Here is a 16965-nt window from a genome sequence, read left to right on the forward strand (position 1 = left end):
GGTAGGTTCCAGTATCTCCATGTTCAGGACAGGGCTGTGAAATGTCAGAAATGTGTGTTCTATCTGCCTTAAATCACATCAAGATAAACTGGGCTGAATCTGTCATGGGAAAGAAGGTCCTTGGAAGAGTGAGATTTTTGGCTTGTGGTATCTGCTCTTTTCCTGCTGATGTGTGCTTATGATACAGTAGAGGGGGTAGGATAAATAAATCATAAGGAAACAAAAAAAAGGCAGTAATCACACATTTTTAATCCACAAATGTGATAATACATAATATATTTAAGGTGACCTGAACATTGCTCATATTTTAGCAATGTTGTTACATACCAAGCTACAAGTACAAAAGTAAACAATGAATATACAGGATATGCAAGTATGAGAAATACTTGAAAACATATCTTTCCTTAAGGCTACTCAGATTATTTTTAAATAAAACAACAGATGTTCAGCTGGTGTGTTTAGAATACCAGAATCTGAATATTGATACTTGCAACACACAAAAAGTCACAAATACAGGATATCCCTTTCCTTTGGACATCTTGAATGTTGAATAATCTTTTTCTGGCTTTAAAAGAAGAACTTAAATTTGTTTGCCACAAATGAAACACACAAAATCTGACATGTGCACTGGGACAGAGCATTAGATACAAGAAATACTGTTCAAAAGCATCAGTTGACAAGTACATGCCTGGAAGAAATGCAGGTAATGATGCATGTAAATGTAAATATGGATCTGCAACTGGCTGAACTTGCAACCCCAAAGGTTGCTGTTTCTGTGTTGCAAAGGAATTGTCCACCTTCATTGTGACTAAATCTACTTTTAATGGTTAAAGGAAATATGTGGGGGAATTTTACACCATAAAAACTGTTCTGCCAATGTCTTTCATATTTACTGTGCTTCAAATGAGTTCTCCTGGGAACAGGTAAAATCCATCTAGGACAACCCAAGTGAGTACATGACCTGGGTATGTGTATTCTCAACTGTATAAAGGTATGACAGTAAAAACTGTTGTTGCAAGAGATAAAATAGTTGTTCTGGGGTGAGGAAAGACAGAAGGATAATAAGAGTTTTGAACAGTTTTCTCTTAATACTGTAGTATTCAAGAATTTATTTAAGTGAGAAACATGTTTTTTTTTCTTATCTTAAAGTAATGAGTGATCAACATGTAAGCTTCCCTTAGAGAAGAATGGCTTTCAAATATATTTTCTTGTCTTTGTCAACTTTCAGATACATGCATCTCTCTATACTATACATGATATGGAAGGTATTACCCCCAGATGATGGCACTGTCTGCTCTCTGTGTCAGCTGAAAGGAGAGGATTCCTGATACTGCAGTGTCAGGAGACAGAGATGAGTCTGGAGGATAAGATGGAGAGGACAAGGAGAGGAGAGATTTCTGAACATGTTTTTCACTCTGGGTTCTGCAAGTGGCAGCCAGAGCATCAGCTCTGCTCCCACACTCCTTGTGTCCAACCATGGCTGTACAAAACCCACTCTTATTGGCAAAATGTTTTCAGTTTGAAGACATAATTTTATTTTCTTTCAAAAAAACCCAGAAAATTCATTGAAAATGATCAGAACAAAAACTCACTCCAGAAACTCACCATTTCCTAAGGCTTTTCTCTTTTGACTACTGTGGATATGCTACACTCAGAGGCACTGCACAAATACTGGATGGGGTTCCTTTGTATCCCACCTCTGATTTACTGTAGGCACAAATATCACAGGTACATTAAACCAAGAGTATTATTTAGGCTGAGTATTCTGAGGATCAGGGATGTGAATGTTGGTGTCTCAGGTGTGCTGCTCCTCACAAGGGCAATTTCAAAATCTTCACAGAGTGTTTTGTTGTATCAGGCAGAACAGTGAGAGCAGCACAACCTTCAGTTTGAACTCACCTGATGTTACCCAATACACAAACCCTGAGAGTGGGGGAACTGCTCTACTACTTTATGTACCTTTGAGCTTAATTTCAAATTAAAATGAAACCTTCTTTCTGTTGGTAGCAGGTATAAAACTAAACTGATGAAATTGTTGCTTCATAGAGCAGTTCTTTAGATTTTCTTCTGCTTCAGTTTGTATGTTTTGTTACTCTCTTATTAGATTTATATACCATGAAAAATCAGAGATGTTTTCTCATATTGATTCCTGATCTTTTTGAAAGGAGTGAACTTAATCCGTTACAGCCCTACTTTCTGTCAAGGCCTTTTCAGTTAGTGTGGAAATAATAAAAATATACATACCAAGGGCCTTGGGGGTAAATTCCATGCATTGCTCTTGCCTTTATCTGTCTATTTTTACATAGCCATGCATCTGAGTTTACTTTCTGTTCACATGTTCAGCCTTGAACACAAAGCTGGCAAGATCACGGTGAATAGCAATCTGTGTCTGAACAATATATAGCAGCAGCCTTGTTCACTCTGCTCCTTGAAAAAGACTGAATGATCTGAACAGAACATTAAAATCCATAGCTTTCTGGTTTAAGTTTTCCACTTCATGAGCCTGGTGAGCACCTTCTGGGCCCTGCTGGGGACTGTAGTAAGACTGATGGGAAGGAAGCTTGCTTGCCTACCATGGCTTATGAAGGGTGGCCAGTTCTAGAGAGAAGTTTTTGGTTGGTTTCTTGCCTGTGAGCAGAGTTTCAAAGAACCTTCTCATCGAGCAGTTTGTTGATGCCGTTGCAGATCTTTTTGAGGTAGGGCCGGCAGTCCCCGTCCAGGCTGTACAGGGCCGACAGGAACTCCACGTCTGCAAAGTGGTTGAAGACGTGGTTGATGCGCCCGTGGGACCGCGCTGTCAGGTGCCGCCCCACGAGTTCGTGCACCAGCTCTTTGCACTCGTTCAGCAGTTCTGCCAGCACGTTCCTGTCAAAAGTGTACTCCACCTCGTAGAAGCTGACTATTGTCATGGCAGTTTGGTTCAGCTTCTTCCTGAACTTGTCTACGATCTCCAGCTCTTCCTGGTTGAACTGATTGTTTCGATAGAGGATCCCGATTTTTATTGCCACTTTGATCAGGTCTTTCATGATTTTATGGGCTTCTTTTTTGTTTCTGGTGTGTTCCTTTGTTACTTTGTACAGCTCGTCGAAGATCTCACTGCTTGTGTCATCGATCAGCATGTTAGCCATGGTTTTGGTTGCCATTTTACTCAGGATCTTTTTCTGGGCTTGCAGTGCAAGATTCTTGGAGCTGAAATAATCAGGACCTGGTTTGGGATAGACAAATGTGGAAATGTTAATTTTATTTGATGAATTATTTTTGCTATCGGTTAAGAAAGGTGGTACCTGCTTAACTGAGACCTTGCACGTGTCACTGACAGAACAGCCACAACTGCAGGAACACTCCCAACATATTTCAGCCAGGTATCCTTGGGGTTCCACATACCCATGTTTCAGGTCTTGCTGTCACTGAGGGCTTTTGCTTGCAAATAAAGAACAGAATATTCTGGCAAGGGATATATATGCTGATTCTGTGATAGGCATTTAATTTTGTAGGTCAGTATGAAAACAGAGAGATCTGCTGAGATGTTGTGGTTGAAATAATACAAGAAGTATCAGAGACAAGCAGAAAGAGATAGTGACAAGCAATATATAAACCTTCAGTTACACTCTGATCATAGGGAGGCACTGTTGTTCCATGGTTAGGCTAAGCAGATGCACAAGCATAGATTTATCTTGCCTTAATCTGCAGCTTCGATGCCTTCCCCTTTTGTCACCAATTTGCAAAATCATAGAACATGACTTTTATAAAATGTTGGTGCATGCAGCTCCTGCCAGACAAAAATATGTGAGCTATTTTCTCTACATTTATCAAACAAATATTTTGTATATTTTATTTTTTTACTTATATCTGCACATTTCACTCAGCAGAGCATCTGAACATGTGGCTACTGCTGGGCTTTGTCCCACGAGTTTCTGTAATTCTTGGTCAAGATTAATTTGACCTTCCTCTGTTCTTCACATTAATGTTGGCTTCTAACTGACCCTCTGTGGACAAAGCAGAGGAAATATGGATATGAAATAATTATCCAGGTTAATACTGGGGCAGCAAATCCTCTGTTGGATCAAAGGGCTCTTTATCATTGCAGCCAGGTGGTGGTGAGGGTGTGCACCTGGGGAGGAGAGCCAGGGGCTCCGAGTGATGGCAGAGTGGCCTCTTTGTTCCCAGACACCTTCCTTGCCTTTCCCTGGCCTCCCCTCAGCCTGTGCTCTGCAGAGGAGGTGCCCCTGTGTCCCTGCCAGCTCTGCCACCAGGACACCAGAGCCTTGGCTGCCCCAGGGGGATGGAGGTAACCACGTCCTTCACCAGCTGCTGGGAAATCAAACCACTAACAGGTTAAAAATGACAATAAAAATCAAATCTCACAGTGCTTATTTAATTGTGGAGCCTGAGTGAGTCTTTAGGCTGGTGGGGTGAGTTCCAAGGCTCCTTCCAGCCTTCAGCAGAGTGTTGTCACTTCCCCCATGCTCCATACACCCTCACACCTGGAAAAAGGGGTGCTGGCTGCCAGTGCTCACTTGGAGTAAGTAACACTGAATTTGAAGTTTTCTTTTTAATTCTGATTTTCAAGTTGGCTGGAACATTAAAGTTGTCTTTGTGTGCCACAGCTGTACTGCTGAGCAATGTTAAAGAGTAACATTTAATTCCAACTGAACCACCACCTGGAAAAAATAATTCAATGTGCTTAAAAGAATTGCCTGTCATTTGGAGAGAAAATTGTGGGGCTGAGCTGCTGTCTGGAGGAAATAGGAAAAACTGATTTAATTTAGGAATGATAAAACCAGGATGAAAGCATTCTTTCACTTAGCAGTACGTGGGTATATAAATAGGATCTGTGATGAGTAATTATGTGCATTTGACACACTGAAATGGTAGATTGTTAGTGTCTGTTTCTCTAGTAAGTGCTTGCTATTAATCAAGTGCATGTAGTTGATCAGTAGCTGGTTTGATCAAAAATTGAAAATAATTGCAGTAGGTTTTTAGAATATTAATTTTACTGAAGTTCACACACTTGAGCCTTGTGTCCCTTTGCCCAGGTGAGAGCCCAGCTGAATCCTGCTGTGCCTGGCTCTGCTGCAGGGACAGCTCTGCAGAGCTGCTGCCATTCTGGGGCTTGAAGCACAGCTAGCAGTTGGGGTGAGCAAAACATCCCATCACACACCCTGGGGGGGTCTGGGACTAGCAGAGCCACCAGCACCTTAAATACAGACACATGCAGCTGCTCTCCCACCTGTGTGATCTCTGAGACAAAGCTGGTGAATTTTATGTGCTAAATTAGCACATAAAAGCTTCTAATGAACTTTTCAGAAGGGAGGGCTGTCTGGTACAGAAAATAACTGTGATATATATTTGTGTGTCCAAAGCCCTGTCTCTTATTCACAAAACTGAGCAGTGTGACCTTCAGACATGGGTCCCTTTCCCAGGACACCCCTGGCTTTGGTAGCTCAGACAATGATACCAACAGCTCCCAGTGAAAGGTGCAGGCTGTGAATGGGGCAGCACAGCTGGAAACCATCAGGCCAAGTTTTACTGAATATTAAAGCTGGAATGCTTTTCCATGGCAGTCCCAAGTGTGGGATCTGCTATTTAACTGCATGAGACTGAGCTCCTCCTCATCTTTCTAAAAGTAAAATAAAGAAATGTATTATTGCATTGCTGCTGTGGCTCCCTTCCCACTTTGTTCTCCTGCCTCTCCATCCTATCCTTCCATGGCATATGCAGCCCCCAGCCATGCCAGCCCCAAATCCTTTGTGCAGGTTCCTCCCTCCATGACCTGTGCTCTCCCTGCACTGCACAGGCTGTAGGAGCTGTAATTAGCTCCACCACCATGCCTGCCATGTGTTTTATCCCAGTCAGCTGTGCCAGGCAGGAGAGGTTCAGTGGGCACGGGCAGAGCCTGGTGGGACACAGATTGTTGTGCACTGTGGTGTCTGTTAAATAGAGAAGCTGCAGCTGCTGCCATGGTCCCTGCACCATGTCAGGAACTGCTGCCAAGCTCAGGAGGAGGTGAAGGGCAGCACTGCACCTGTCCAAGGGAGCTGGCCCTGGGCTGGGCACTGTGCAGAGCCTGGGCCATGGCCCCACTGCCCAGCTCAGTGTGTGGGGTGTGAGATATGTGTGGGCTGGGCACTGTGCAGAGCCTGGGCCATGGCCCCACTGCCCAGCTCAGTGTGTGGGGTGTGAGATATGTGTGGGCTGGGCACTGTGCAGAGCCTGGGCCATGGCCCCACTGCCCAGCTCAGACAGTGTGGGGTGTGTGGTATGTGTGGGCTGGGCACTGTGCAGAGCCTGGGCCATGGCCCCCACTGCCCAGCTCAGTGTGTGGGGTGTGAGATATGTGTGGGCTGGGCACTGTGCAGAGCCTGGGCCATGGCCCCACTGCCCAGCTCAGTGTGTGGGGTGTGTGATATGTGTGGGCTGGGCACTGTGCAGAGCCTGGGCCATGGCCCCACTGCCCAGCTCAGTGTGTGGGGTGTGAGATATGTGTGGGCTGGGCACTGTGCAGAGCCTGGGCCATGGCCCCACTGCCCAGCTCAGTGTGTGGGGTGTGTGATATGTGTGGGCTGGGCACTGTGCAGAGCCTGGGCCATGGCCCCACTGCCCAGCTCAGACAGTGTGGGGTGTGTGATATGTGTGGGCTGGGCACTGTGCAGAGCGTGGGCCATGGCCCCACTGCCCAGCTCAGACAGTGTGGAGTGTGTGGGATGGGAAGAGGGCAGACAGCAGCCAGCAGCCCACGGTGCCTCCAGACAAGAGCGTGGGGGCTGCTCACAAAGGGCTGTGCTCGCCTTTGCTTTGGTTCAGGGTGTGCAGCTCTGCAGCAGCGTGTGCTGGAGACTGAGAGAAGCTGTTTGGGTTGATTGTTTGGATTCCTGCCTCCAAAATCACACTGTGCTCAGACACCCAGGTGACGCCTTGCCTTTCAAAGATCACAAGTGGTTAGCCACATGATTACATTCAGGCTTTCGTGGGGACAGCATGTTTACCATGGCAGCCTTTTCTTACTGCAGCACATTGCTCACTACACAAAATACATCTTCACCTCCTACATACAGCAATTCTATTTTCTGCTTTCTTTCATACAGCAAAACAAATCAGCAACGACATTATAGATTCTATTAGCTCTCAGGAACCTTTCACCAAGGCTAAAAATGTAAAACCACCCTCCAAGCACACTGCTTTGTTGGGTAGTGATTAGCTTCCATTATAGCAAATCTGACATCTTAGTTTTCACTAAGAAAGGGCCAGTTCTGCTTCAGATCTGCTCTCACCTTTCTGTAATCTAGAGAGCTGTGTATGATAAAAGCTGTTTAAAAAGCTCCTTGTGATGGGATTAATCTCACAGCAATCTTCCATCCTTCTGGAAGTGCAGCTCTCCAGCCCTGTGCTGCTCCTGCTGTGGTGCCCATGGAGGGGTGGTGAGAGCCCAGCTGTGGCAGGAGGATGGGGAGAAGCTCCCTGTGCCAGGGATCCCATGGTCAGGGCAGGACACCATCCCCACCAGTGACCACCCAGCTCCTGGCACGCAGTGCTGAACATGACAAGGATGTCTCGCATCCACTAAACTTAATAACACGATTGCTTAATAACAGAGTTGCTTAATAACAGAAGTGCAGAAAGAGTTTGGCAACTCTAGTGAGTGGATGTAAGAGTTTTATATTTTAGGAGTTTTTGAGACTAAAATGCAAGAACATCTGTAATATTCTCCAAATATTTTGATTGCAGATGGCTGTACCAAGTACAAAATGGTCAGAACTAAATGCTCAGCAATACTATTTTTATGTAAATCTGCATTCAGCCGCTCTGTACAAAACACACAGCACATCCAGTCAACCAGAAGATGCTCCCACTATGGTGAGGAGGGAGAATGGTCAACATTTGCTGGAAGCAATTATGAGGATATGGAAACCAGCCTCCTGAGCAATGAATCCATTTCCCTCCTAGTTAGCCACTTATTCAAAGCCATAATACCATTTTGCAGCCAGGATATTTTCTCCCCTTGGCTAATGGCTGAAAGTTGAGTTGAAGTGAACTCTGGAGAGAGTGTGGCTTTACCACAAAACCAGAGAGAGCAGCAGTTGATGTGAAGGGTTTCTGTGGAGGTTTGTCCAGTGCATTTTTAATTGAATCAGCAGGCTGGCTGGAATTTCACCTGACACTGGGAGCTGTTACCCCAGTCCTGCTGCAGCTTGTGCTGGGTAATCAGTTACCTCAGCCATTGTCTTCACCTGCTCCAAAGTGAGACACACGTGGAGCCTTTGCCTGATTTACCACTGATTTTCCACTGAGTGTAACCCCAGCTCCCAGCAGTCTGGCTGGTTGTGTTTTCCAGCCAAGGAGTGCACGTGGTGGAGCTACTGAGTAGGCTTGAGAGCATCCTGGAGAGGTGAGTTAAATTGTTTTAAATTAAAGGTCTGAGCTAAAATCATGAAGAGGCTGCAGGTCTGAAGAAGGTTTCTGCAGCTTGGCAGGCATGGGAGGTGATGTGAGCCAGAAAAGGTTCCCTGCATCTGTGCTCCAGCTGTACTGGAAGTCAGCAAAGGGCTGAGTTTTAACTGAGCAAGATGGAAATGCATAAGAAAGTAAAGATAATGAAGAGGCTGAAATATTTTTAATACTCCTGAATCTTCACTTTTAAAATGCAGCACAGCTTCTGCAGCAAAAGTCAGGCTTTAAGGAGTCAGCAGTGCTGCTGGAAACGTGGGCATCCCTCCAGCTGCCAGCAGCTGCTCAGGCTTGTGGGACATGGACCAAGGCAAGGGCCAGGCATGCTCTGATTCTGCTACAGACATAGCTGGGTTGTGAAAATTGTTGTAGGAATGTGCTGTTTAACGACTTGTGTGACCCAGTTTGAATGCACCTGTGTACTTTAACTTGGTGATATACCTGCCCCTGAGCCTGAGGAGTCTGGGAATGGCACTGAGGCAGTGGAATTGTAAAGCTCTTGCAGTGGATATCTGAATGGTTAATCCAGCATTGCTGCCGGTGTTGATAATTTACTGTGTTGCAGCTTGTTTCTTTATAACCTAAAGATTTGCCTTTAATGGCTCCTTTTCTTGACATAAATAATAATAATAAAAAAATCTAGCTGCTTAATTTCCATAATTCGGGCAAAATGTTAGAGGAAATGAGCTGCAAATCTGTGTGTTTTATTTATCCATCAAGTCTCACTCACATCTTAGAGGATTGATTAGAAATGTGAACTGCAGGACTCAGGATTTCAAAGAAGCTTTAAAAGCAGAAAGGAAAAAAAGTCCACTAAAGCCACTTGTCCTGTAGTGTTTTAGTCCTGAGCAGCCCAGGCACGAGCCCTGAGTGTATATTACTCTTGGACAGCTACAGGATCACTGCAGAAGAAACATTCAGTGTTTCCAGTAACTTTAAGCCAAGAAATCCAAGAGAGCAGATGGAATAAATCAGTTTTCAGGGAGGGCCAATTTAAACACGTGTAAGCACCAGGGGCCCAGAGCTCAAACTTTAACACTTCTAAATTGTTACTGTGAGCATAAAAGGGTTGCTCATATCCGCAGTGGAACTGGAGATTACAGACTGATAATTATCTGATCCTGGGAGAATGTACCAGTACCTAAATGTCTGAAAGCAGAACCTGGACATGCTGGAAAGGGCAGCAACAGCCCTGTACAGAGGAAATATGAGTGAATGGAAAAAAAAGACCATTTTTCCTTTCAGTGCTTTAGATGAGCAGCAACTATGCCACAAAAAAAGCCCTGTCTGGGAACCTGGGGACTAGAGATTCCAATGGGTAGTCTTATTTCTGCTGCTGATTTGTATCTGGCATTTACTTTTCTAGTGCTGTATTGTTGCTACCTACTGGAGTTGCCTTTCAATACCTGGAGGTGCTGGTGGAAGGCTGGGGGGCCCCTTCTGTAAAGAGCAGAGCAGTGCAGAGTGAGTGGATAGACTGCTGTCCTCTGGGTAATGCCTCCAGGAGCCTGTCCAGGGAGAGGAGCTCAGCTGCAGTTTCCATCAGCTCTGATGGAGTTGCCAAAAAAGGGTCTGGCTGAGTTTTGCTGCCCCTGGTAGCTGGCTGGGAGCTGAACTGCACTGCTGTGCTCCTGTCCTGGGTCTGAAAGCAGTAGCTGGCAAGTGGTGTGTGGATGACAGCACTGTCCCAGAGCTGAGACTGGCTCACAGGGTGGAAACCCTCCCAGGCACTCCCTTGAATATATGGCACAGCTGACACCACACTGGGATTTTGTATGGCTGCTATTTGACATTACAAATGAGACATTATGCTTGGTCACATCCTGCAAACTCCCATCCAGCTTGTGGGAGAGGAAACCACTCCCTGCCAGAGGGGCTCATGAGGATCCTCTCTGCCAATGTGTCCCACAAACCAAAGGGCTGCACCAGCAGCAGCTGCTCTGGGCAGGACCCAGCCCTGGCCCAGCCTGTCAGGGACACATGCAAGCAGCAGACACCTCTCTGAAAGTGGCCACTAAAGCTTTTAATTTTATTAACCTGATAATGTAAATCAGAACCAGAGCCTAAACCAGGCTACAGCTCAGGGAATGGTATCTTTGGGGGGCTCATTTTCAACTTTTCACCTTGTACTTTGCAGGCATAGGGCAGCACACCCAAACACACCAGGTTAGCTGCTGGCAGCTGGCAGTGAGAGAAAGCTGTGCAGAGCTTGCAAAGCACCCTGAGGTGCACCCAGAGTGGGAGCAAGGCTCTGCTCTTGAGCACACTGCTCAGGAGCTAAAGTCTGCCTGCCAGGAATGATAGTAAACTACTGGGGTGTTTGGGTTTCCAAGCTTTACTATACAACTAAAAGAGGTTTTGATAAACTGACCACTGTATTTTATAAACAGATTTAAAGTCTTTTGACGTCAGTTTATGTTCATGGCAAAATACATTGAAAACAGTGAACACCCCTATCCCAGAAAAAGCTTGTTTAGCTCTGCCTGACACTGCCAGACAAAAAGCTCCCCACTGACAGCAGAGTTTTGACAAGGGAAGATTGGTTACAATCCCTTGCAATGACCTGTTGATCCTATTCTTGAGATGCTTATTCTTGAGGTGCTTATGACTATATTAATGTGGGTTTTTTAAAAATACTAGTTTTACACTAAGAGACTTCTTCTGACCAAAGAGGCAGGGTGGCATACCCAAAACACTACAGTCAGATCTTTTTTAAGCATGGATAGCTCACCCAATCCTTGGTGGCACTCTGGGACATCTTTAATTGGCCAGGAGGTTTTGGCCTTCAAACGGTCTGTGAAACTGGTTTTTTTTCCTAGTATAGGCTCCACAGAAAATCCTGAGCAGGAATTACTGAAGAATTTAACTTCAGTCTCTGAAACATTTTGTGTTTCGTGTCCACTGCCTTTTCCACAATTGCCACATTTATTACGCTGTCCTTTCTAGAAGACACAGCAGGGAAAAAAGAAGCTATCATGGGGACTGTGTGGCAAAAATACCCAATTAGTCAAATAATTATTATCTCTATAGGAAAATTATGCTTGTTTTAATGTCTGGCCATGTAATTTTCACAACAGGATCGTAATGAGTTCTTTGATATGTGCTAAGGGGTTGTTTATTGCTTAGAAGGGACAGAGGCTCTTGGGGAATATCAGGCACATAATGAATGATAGACAATTATCTTGTTAAGGAATGAGAGCTCATAGCCTTCTTTGAAAGGATTCAACCATCATATTCTTCCACACCAAAGTAACAATTATCCAGGAAAGAAAGGATTCTCTTGCCAAAGCATTGTTTGTCACAGAGACTTAAAAGCCATGTGAAACCTTTGAAGATCTTGCAGCTGTCCTGTTTTATCCAGATGCAATTGTTGTAGCAGCTTCTCTTTGCCAATGATCTGTAGAACTTGCTTGCAGTGGTTCCAGGCTGGAAGATTTGTTCTGAATAAAAACTTGAAAAGCTGTTTGAACATCATGACACTTGCACAGGTTTTGGGAGCTTTCAGTCCAGTTTCATGAATGACTCGAATTTTGATCAGGATGTGTGTGGTTTTCATGTGTTCTCTTATCCTCTCCTCTGGCAGGGTGAGGGAGAGAGGAAGGCTCTGGAAGCATCTGTGCTTTTGTGGGCTTGGTGCTTGGCAGTGACCACAGGCACCACTCCTGGTTAAGGGGAGGCTCACGTTTCCCTGTGCTTCTGCTGCTCAAATGCTTTCTGCTCCTTCCAAACAAGTCTCTTTAGCATGCAGGAGCTGGTTGTTCCAGTAGGAACAAAATAATATGCTGTTAGTAAAGCAAGGCCCTTCAATATCAGCCCTAAATATTAAACAAGGCCTCCGTGCAATCTGTGTGCTTTAAATAGTTAAAGTGCAGCTATGAAACAGGCTACTGGGTACTGCTTCACCAGTTTCTATTTTTTCCCCCACCCATTTCTCATCCTCTCAGGAAGAAAATTTTGAGGGTTTATTTTTGTGCCTCCAAATTGCTTGCTGTTGCACTACACTGCTCTTTCTCCGGAGATAAAAAGTCCTTGCCTTTTACATAGAATAATTCTATTTTTGACTCTAATATATTAAGAATGGCATGAAAAATAACCATGTCTGTGCTCTAGGGATGTACAAAATTCCATGAGAAAGCAAGCAACTGGGACCCCAAGGGTAGCTGGTCTGAAGATGCTGTGAAACTGAGATGGCATTTCTCTGTAGCTTAACATGAGGCTGAAAGAAAAAGGGAAGGGGGAAGTATTTCTGCTAAACCAGGTCAAGGTGAATAAACTCCAAAGAACCCACACTAGGGTGCAGCTGCAGCAGGTGTCCAGCTGCTGCTGACCAAGTCGCTGTGTGAGCTGGGCTCTGCCATGTCCAGAGGGAGAGGATGGGATGCAGCTCCATCCCTGCAGAGCTCTCCCAGACATGCTCCTCTGTGGGACAAGGCTTGGGTGTGAGAAGCACAGCTTGGTTCACTCTTGTTGTGTGGCTTTTGTCTTGGGCTTTAAAAAGAGGCAGAACCCCTGCCAACAGCACTCTGTCTTCTCTGCTGGCTGTGCTCTGAGTGCACTGACAGTGTGAGTGGGCTGGGTAACACCTGGCAGGCTGTGTGGAAGAGGCCAAGGGAGGGGGACTGCAGGCTGTTGAAGCTTGATGTGAGTTAAAGGTATCTGTGTGTCTGGCCAAAGAGGGAGATACTTTTTTATGGACACCATGTGCTATTGTTTTCCTAATTTGGTACTCAGTTGCTTGAACACTTGGTTTTGAATTAAGGTGATAGATGGAAGGGGAATTAACCAATGCCAGATATCAGGTGCAGCTGGAAAAACATACTGTTGGTCCCTAAATAAAAAAGCCAGAGGAGCTGTAATTCTCACATTTAATTCCAGCCATGCTTCCAAACTCTGTTTATACCAGAGAACAAAGTCAAATGAGGGGAAGGTGAAGAGGACAATAATGGCAAGAAATGTCTGACAGCAGTTCACTTTCCTAAGTCAGGATCAGACATTCTAGACTGATCACAACATGTTTAAAACTATTAATGAAAGAAGGTTTCCTTAACCTTTTGCATAGACTATATTAGACTATAAATAGTCTAATTTTTATTCTCTGCATATGTGTTTTGGGAGAGTAAATTGAAAAAAAAATATTTTGAAGATGCTGATTAGTGCTCACAACTCTGGAAGATGAGGACTTGCAGGTTATAACCCCTTTGGAGCTGTTTGACAGTGCACAGAAGAGGCACAGCTGTTGCTCTCTTACAGCTGGAAGGGTAGGACTGTGATGTGAGTGTCACTAAGCCAACAAAGGATGTCAAACCTTCTCCAACATGAGAGCCTGACAGGGGCATAGGGGAGCTTCAAGTGAAGCTTATCCTATGATGGACTGATGCTCCTTAACAGATTAAACAAAAACCCCAACCCTCCCCCTCAACAAAAGAAAACAAAAAAACCCCTTAACCAAATAGAAAATCCTACTCAAAAACCCAACCCAAAACTATTGCTAGAAGAGGCTCTGCAGATGTGTATGTCTATTACTAAAGAAACATTTTTCTGAACCCTCCCCTTAGTTATAATGTCTATGTCACAGAATCATTACTTACAAGGTATGTGGGTGCACTTGTCTCTGTATTTATAACACTTTTCACTCCCTCCATGAATGCAAAGGCCTGGATTTGTAAAGGCATCTAATTTATCACTGACTGCAGTCCAAAATTTTAGCTCCTATTCTGAGAATGTGCAGGAGGTAAAAAAGGACTTAAACAGATCTGGAAGAGTTGCTGCAACTTGTGAAGTCTTTTGGGGTAAAGAAAATGGATTAATTCACGGCTCCCACAGCCAGTGACCCTCCTTGTGCCTTCCAGAGCATCCCTTGCTCCCTCTGCCCAGTGCTGTGTCCCACTGCAGGGTGAAACAGCATTTCTGAGCCAGCTGTTGAACTGCTGCACTTACAGCAGGTTTCAGGTGCAGATCTGAGCTCCAACGTGGCAGTGAGGATTTTACTGCTGCTTGAAGCAGTTTTGTTCCATCCAGCCCCAATTAGTTGTTGATTGTGCAGCAGCTTTATGAGCCCAGCACAATACCAGATGGGAATGTTGGTTGTGCAAGTCCATAAAAGACCTAAGGGCATCCTTCCTTTCTGAGCATGAGCTGCTGATAATATCAGTTTCTGAATGATGCCTGCTCTGGTTTCTTTTAACTCATTTGAAGTTTTTGGACTTTTTTTTTTAAACAATTTCCTTGCAGACTTCTAACAGAGAATCCCATTGTGGCCTTGCTGAAACAAACTCTCCTTGCTATTTGATTATAACCACCAGGACTGATATTGCAGAATCTACCTACAGGGATTTAGATCAACGGTATAGTCATAAATGACTTAGTGGTGTTACAAGTTTAAAAGAGAAAATTTATTTTTAAATGTCATTGGCTTCTCCTTGCTGACAAGCAAATGAGTAAATTCCTTTTCCTTGTAGTTTAGGGGTTTTTCCCCTTTCTTGAACAGAGAGGAGGTTAAGCCAATGCTATACTGACACACTGCCCACAGCTGAGCACTGGAGCCCTGCACACGTTTACAGGAAAATCTGACCTCAACGTGCCAATATCCTCGATGCAGGGTGAAACCAATGCCTTGTTTTCTGTCTGAAAGTGCTAGAAAAGTATTTGCTAACAACAGCAAAGCTGAAACTGAAACGACAGAAGATGTGAATACTTAAGAGTTTGTTAGTGTTGTTCCCCAAAGAGGACAACAAAACTAGAAGTCTCCATTTACTTATTGTTTTAAACAATGCTTTACTGTTTGCCTGGTTATTCAAAAGAAAAGCAAAGACATTTTTACAGTTGCAGAATAGTAGGCTGTGTAGAATCCTTGAGTAACTTTTTTTTTTTTTTTTCCTTCTTCCCCTGTCCCTAGAGAAAGATTAGTTGCTGGGGAGATGGCCAACCTAGATTCTGAATGGAAAACTCCTGACCAAAGGAAAAATTAATGCTGGTCAATGCAGCTGGGATTCATCATGCTCTCCATTCTTACAAGATTTTGTGCATCTGATTGGGGATTTATTGGTAGGAACACATTGCCTTATGCCTCAGATGTGATCTATAACTTTGTTTTCCTTTAAAATGAAGTCTTATTTGGACTTTAATATATCATTTGGGTGATGTGCTCTGCACTGCTTGTCTAAGTGTCAGGTCAAGCATCTGATCAAGATGCACAAAACACTAGGAATGAATATGTGATGAATTACATCCCTGTGAAAAGAAAAAGAACCAGGTTAATATATCTATCTATTCTACATGAAGCAGAACACCTGATGAATTGCAGGTCAGTTCTGCTCCTCCTTGGTTCAAAATCTGCAGGAATATCATCTGCTGAAACTTAGTGTCTTAGTGTCTTACACCAATCAAAGAAAAAAATCCAGAATTTATCCTGGGGGAAAAAAAACAGGAGGAGAAACCTGACTACTGATGATGGTTTCTTGTTATGGGTTTAAACTAAACTGCTAAGGATGGCATCAGTATCTTCACAGTGAGGTAACTGACCCACACAGCATAAATAACACCTGACAGTCAGAGCTCCTGCAGAGGATAAACACTAATGAAGATGATCTGGTTTTGTACTTTCACCTTGTTCATTGTGTGTATACATATTGCAAAGCACATCATGCCAGGAGGGAAATACTGACAACAGGGATGCTTTTGCTGTCATCAGTCTCTAATAACACTGTAACAGCAGTGGCTGTAGCCACCCATGGTGCTGAAGTTCATTCAGAGTACAACTCTTTATTTTGGGAAAGCAGAAATGGAAAAAATGCTGGAAAAGTACTGAAATGGTCAAGACAGTTCATAGAAGGTCTGTTTTATTATTGTGAGGCATGTGAGTAACAGCAATGTGTTGTGTGGGGGTATATATATGTGTGTATATATATTTACATTTATATATTTATATATATACATATATGTATGCACATGTATCCGCATTATGTAACATTGCAGCTCCAAGGAGTCAGGATTGAATTTGCACAGGAAAGAAACAAAAATCATTGCTTTTGCTTTACCTACAGAGAAGCCTGACAGGACAAGCCTCAACAGCAAACACAGATAAACAGAGTGTGCCATCCCCCATGGTTTCAGTTCTGTGAAATCTCTGAGTACATCTGCACTGAGCTGTTTGTGATGATGCCTACAGGTGTATTGAGAGCATCCAGCTGGGGCCAGGCACAGTGGAACCCCTGAATGCAGCAGTAACATGGGGCTCTGGAGACAGGCTCCACAAGAATTGAGTCTGGCCCAGCCTGATACTAAGAGCAGGGAAAGCAGCACAGCTCACATGCTTCCAGCATCTTGCTGTTCCAGCTGCCAGCAGAACTGCTGTCTCTGGCTCTGGCTGTTCATGGAATAACAGACTCCATGGCTCCAGGGAACGTGTGCTCACCAGCACAAACTGATCCACCTAAACAACTGACACTTCTCAAGGGACTTTGGACACTTCACAGAATCACTGCATTGGATGAGGCCTTCAAGACCATCAAGTCCAACTCA

The 16965-nt window shown here is 44.2% G+C and overlaps 1 protein-coding gene across 1 annotated transcript in view; it reads right to left on the reverse strand.

The window, feature by feature from the left end:
* Window positions 1-227: 227 nt before the first annotated feature.
* The window catches only part of TNFAIP8L3 (TNF alpha induced protein 8 like 3), a 45284-nt gene continuing 28546 nt past the window's right edge, over window positions 228-16965 (reverse strand). The window contains exon 2 of the mRNA XM_056500074.1: window positions 228-3205. Coding sequence (XP_056356049.1) covers window positions 2643-3205 — 563 coding nt within the window. The 3' untranslated portion in view covers window positions 228-2642. The remainder of the gene's footprint in view (window positions 3206-16965) is intronic.

Source organism: Oenanthe melanoleuca, chromosome 10, assembly GCF_029582105.1.
Source record: "Oenanthe melanoleuca isolate GR-GAL-2019-014 chromosome 10, OMel1.0, whole genome shotgun sequence".
Lineage (NCBI taxonomy): Eukaryota > Metazoa > Chordata > Aves > Passeriformes > Muscicapidae > Oenanthe > Oenanthe melanoleuca.